The 5,208-nt window shown below is 45.0% G+C and overlaps 1 protein-coding gene across 18 annotated transcripts in view; it reads right to left on the bottom strand.

Moving 5' to 3' along the window:
- obsl1a (obscurin like cytoskeletal adaptor 1a) overlaps window positions 1–5,208 on the bottom strand; it is a 297,489-nt gene that overhangs the window by 26,244 nt on the left and 266,037 nt on the right. For 17 of the 18 annotated variants that reach the window (XM_043694326.1, XM_043694325.1, XM_043694341.1 and 14 more), the window contains 2 exons: window positions 4,172–4,438; window positions 2,719–2,988 (listed from right to left, as the gene is read on the bottom strand). In XM_043694326.1, the coding sequence (XP_043550261.1) occupies window positions 2,719–2,988; window positions 4,172–4,438 (537 nt within the window). Of the gene's footprint in view, window positions 1–2,718; window positions 2,989–4,171; window positions 4,439–5,208 lie in introns of those variants that run through there. The other variant, XM_043694337.1, reaches the window with a different exon arrangement.

Raw genomic sequence — 5,208 nt, 5'->3', positions numbered from 1 at the left:
GTAGGAAGAGGTGTCCTCGAGTTGGCGTTTGGTTTCAGCGGTGTAGAGGTCAGTGCGCCAGACTACCACTGCGCCCCCTTTATCTGCTGGCTTGATGGTGAGGTTGGGATTGGAGCAGAGGGATTGGAGGGCTGCACATTGTGAGAGTGAGAGGTTGGAGTGGGGGAGGGGGAAGACAGGTTGAGGTGGTTAATGTCCCAGCGGCACTTGGAAATGAAGAGGTCGAGGGCAGGTAATAGGCCAGCGCGGGGTGTCCAGGTGGATGCAGTGTGTTGACTTTCCATTAACTACTGATTCTCCCAGGTTGACTGTTACACATTCCTTTGTCTGCCCAACTGTTCTTTCCTCTCTCTAGGCTCCACCTAAACCTATCATTTACTCCTCCCCACCTTTTCTAGAATATATACACCAACCTTATCCAGCTGCAATCAGTTCTGAAGAAGAGTCACTGGACCCAATACGGTAACTCTGATTTCTCTCCACAGATGCTGCCAGACCTGCTGAGCTTCTCTCGGAATTTCTGTTCCACAATTCTTTGACTTTTTTCCATCCTTACTGTCTTATCCTCTAATTTGGGAAAAACCCAGAAATGAACAGCTTCATCCCTTACAAGACAGAATTTTTAACCAAATATGAAGTTAAGACTGTCATGACGACTATGCCAATTGTTGGAAAAACCCATCTGGTTCACTAATGTCCTTTACGGAAGGAAACTTCCATCCTTACCTGGTCAGGCCTACATGTGACTCCAGACCCACACTGATGTGGTTGACTACTAACTGCCCTCTGGGATAGGCAATAAAGGTCGGCCTGGTCAGTAACGCCCTCATACCTTGAATGAATAAAAAACCCTGCTGACTCTGGGCCTTCTGCTTCTCCTGCAGACCCAGCTGTCTGCCTGGCTGGCAACTTCTACCTTAAAGACCACTCCCTCCGTGACTCCCTCGTCAGATCCACACCCCCCACCAATCCAACCTCCACTCCCGGCACCTTCCCCTGCAACTGCAGGAGGTGCAAGACTTGCGCCCACACCTCCCCCCTCAGTCAGAAATGCGGAAATTTACTCAACTAGTTATGTAATACTGATATGGCTGCTCAGACTTGCATTTCAGCCTTAATTACTATAACATACATGGTTGACTGGCTGACTAACAGATTGGCTAGCATGTTGACTACCAACTGAATGTACAGAAAGATGGAGACCAATTATACGATTGCTCACATATCATGATCTCATCTCGCTGTCTTAAATGTAGATTGCCTTTCTGAGATCTGTGCAATAATACAATATCCTAGATTTTCCCTCTAAAGAGTAGGAAACCTGTTCTGATAAATATGTAGAAGGATGTACATTAGTACCATGTCTTTATACATTAAGATAACTCTTTGGCAGATGCACAACACAACTGGATCTAGTGGTTATACAATGATCATTCCTGAAGAAGGGCTTATGCCCGAAACGTCGATTCTCCTGTTCCCTGGATGCTGCCTGACCTGCTGCGCTTTTCCAGCAACACATTTTCAGCTCTGATCTCCAGCATCTGCAGTCCTCACTTTCTCCTCAACTCCTACCTTATGCCTTGCCCACTGAATTGACTCCTTTTGACACCCTTTCTCTTGCTTGAGTTATATCTGGCAATTTTGGACAATTTCGCCTACTTGCTTACACCTGCAGCACTGAGCTCCTCAAGGCCAATATATTGATTCCTTGTGACCACTTTTGCCACATCGGCAGCAGTCTACAGTTGGTATCAAATTCTGTTGAGTATCTGATACTTTATGCACTTTGATAAGCTCCCGATTGAGAGCTCCTCTCTCTTCAACCATCAGCTGTGACCACAGTCCCCTCTTGGCCCGCTCCCCGTTGTACAATTGACTGCAGCCCAAATCCCCTCGCGACCACTTCCCTAACTGTTACCTCATAATCTCATGATGTTTGAAGTAAGGGCAACATTCTTCCTCCTGACTAAAAAAATTATGCTTGTACAGTTTGTGAGCCAGTCCATCCTTATTGCCAGTTATGTTTGTGGTTCACCAGAACCATAAAGATAACACGAGGTAGGTGAAGGGTAAACTTGAACAGGGAATACTTTATTGTAGGTCTCTCAGCTCCACAGTTGGTTTTGGTCTGCCATCCTTAGCTCCTGCCTCTGGGTCACCTGATTCACTCTCTTAAAGGGGCAACACACACCCAACTACATACATAACATTCTTCCTTTCTGTTTTTCACACCGAAGTATATAACTTCACATTTAACTATGCTCTGCTGCACCTGACATGTATTTTCCCGCCCACTAACATATCCAAGTCTCCTTGCATCTTCCTCACAACCCCACCCAGTTGTGTCATCAGCTAACTTGGAAATGTGTCATCTGATTCCCTCATGCTGTATATACATACATAGTGAATTCACAGCTTGCCATTCAGAAAAAAATCCATTTATTCCCACACTGTTTCCTGTCTGTCATCCAGTTTTCGGTCCATGCCAACATGTTACTCATCTGCTTTAATTGACTTCTACTGAGGGACCTTATCAAAAACCGACTGAAAATTTATCACATCTGCCTTATCTATTACACCCTCAAAAGCTGCAGTAGATTTGTTCAGCATGCTTTGCCTTTCATAAGCCCATAGTGGATTTATCCAATCTCATTAATGCCTTACACAAGCTGGCTGTGACAAAATAATAGTTGTTCTGATCTCCCTGTCAGGGTTTACCTTTGACAGTTAGCTTAGCACTGCAACGTGCCTTCCCTGCAGTGAACTTCACCACTCCGCTCATGTCAGGGGAGGTGTTGCTGAGGATCAGCCGCTGGATAGTCCCTCTGTTTTCAATGCGGACCCCATCCCCATTCTGAAGGAGCTGTCCATTCAGGCTCCACTGAGGGGCTCTGATCATAGGCACTGACACCTCGCATTCCAACTGGATTGCATTAGGAGCTGTCACCTCCATGTCCACAAGATCCTTCATTATCAGAATGGCTTGCTCTGGAACAAAAGGAACAATGATGCAAATACATTTGAGGCAGTTCAGAGAAAGTTCACTAAATCAATTTCAGAGATGAAGAGAGATTGAGCAGTTTAAGCCTACAACTCTCAGGAGTTTAGAAGAATGAGTGGAGATTTAACGGGTTATATAGATGGGAAGGGGATAGAAAGAACATTGCCACTGGTGGGGCAATCTAGAAAGAGAGTTCATGGATTTAAGGAGTAGCAGATTTAAAATAGAGAGGAGAAGGAATTATTTCTCTTAAAGAATCACAAATCTGTGGAATTTGCTACACCAGAGTACAGTGGATGCTGGGGCATTGGATAAATTTAAGGTGGAGAGAGAAAGAATTTTAATTAGTAATGGGTTAAAAAGGATATGGGGAGTGGCAGCAGAGTGGAGGTGAGACTGAGATGAGAGCAGCCACAATCATATCAAATGGCAGAGCAGGCCAGAGGCTTACTTCTGCTTATGCTGTTCTTATGCTTTCAATCTCATTCCAATGGAACTCACTCCCTCAGGCCACCTTTTCCTTTATTTTTCCATCCATTTCTGCTCTCTTTATCCTCCCTTATATTTCTCTCTTTACATACGGTTCTCACTGTACTTCAAAAAAAAAAGGAAACAAGAGAAGGCTATTCAGCCTCTCAAACCTGTTTCCCATTGGTAACTGATTGTGATATGATGTTCACACACCTATAAAGGGGTACATCAGACTATTGTCAATCATTTACACACTGACACAGGAAATGAAGAAGGGCTTTTGCCCGAAATGTCAATTTTCCTGCTCCTCGGATGCTGCCTGACCTGCTGTGCTTTTCTAGCACCACTCTAATCTAAAATTGCCTCTGAACAACTTGGTTTCAACATTAAGATTCTTCCCGTGTGTGGTAGACTTGACCCACCAAGATAGATTATCTTCTCTTTTTTAGAAAGACCTCCAATTAGCTCTTAATCATTTATAGTATATAGAGTTGTATAAATTGCTTGTAATTTACTGCTTTAAACTGTGGAAGACCATGCATAACCAATCATCGATTACTAAGAGTTCTGTGGGTCAGTGCATCCTTTCTGAAAGGCTTAGCTCTGATTTGCCTGTGAGCTGCTTCAGTGGCTACACCAGGGGATTGACCTATAGCTACTAAGGCCTTGGAAGAACTGGACCATGTCTGTCCCACATACCTTCCACAAGTACCTTGGCAGATGAGCAGTCATCAAAGGCGTCACAGGTGTAGGTGGCTTCATCCTCGAAGCTGACATCATGGATAACCAGCTGCCGGTAGCAGTCCTCGCTGCAGATCTCGTACTTGCTGCTGGCATACAGTTCTTCTCCCCCCCGGTACCAACATACATGGGCATGTGGCTTGGAAACTTTACACTCCAAGATGACCTTGTGTTTCTCCAGTGCAGTCTTATCCCGCAGAGGTTTAACAATCTTGACTGGCAATTCTAAGGAAGCAGAGACACAGTGAATGACAAAAAAAAAAACAAGTATGTGCCAAATTTAGGAGATGCCCAATCATCAACTCCGAGGATATGGAAGATATAGACTGTAGGGAAATAGATGGTGACATCTTGCAAAATGTCCAGATTACAGAGGAGGAAGTGCTGGATATCTTGAAACGGTTAAAGGTGGATAAATCCCCAGGACCTGATTAGGTGTACCCGAGAACTCTGTGGGAAGCTAGGGAAGTCATTGCTGGGCCTCTTGCTGTATCATCGATAGTCACAGGTGAGGTGGCGGAAGACTGGAGGTTGGCAAACGTGGTGCCACTGTTTAAGAAGGGCGGTAAGGACAAGCCAGGGATCTATAGACCAGTGAGCCTGACCACGGTGGTGGGCAAGTTGTTGGAGGGAATCCTGAGGGACAGGATGTACATGTATTTGGAAAGGCAAGGACTGATTCGGGATCTTCAACATGGCTTTGTGCATGGGAAATCATGTCTCACAAACTTGTTTGAGTTTTTTGAGGAAGTAACAAAAAAGATTGATGATGGCAGAGCAGTAGATGTGATCTATATGGACTTCAGTAAGGCGTTTGACAAGGTTCCCCATGGGAGACTGATTAGCAAGGTTAGATCTCATGGAATAAAGGGAGAACTAGCTATTTGGATACAGAACTGGCTCAAAGGTAGAAGACAGAGAGTGGTGGTGGAGGATTGTTTTTCAGACTGGAGGCCTGTGACCAGTGGAGTGCCACAAGGATCGGTGCTGGGCCC

This window comes from Chiloscyllium plagiosum, chromosome 7, assembly GCF_004010195.1.
Source record: "Chiloscyllium plagiosum isolate BGI_BamShark_2017 chromosome 7, ASM401019v2, whole genome shotgun sequence".
NCBI classification, from domain to species: Eukaryota; Metazoa; Chordata; class Chondrichthyes; order Orectolobiformes; family Hemiscylliidae; genus Chiloscyllium; species Chiloscyllium plagiosum.
The sequence above is the reverse complement of the archived record's forward strand: the minus strand, read 5'-3'. Positions and strand labels throughout refer to the sequence as shown.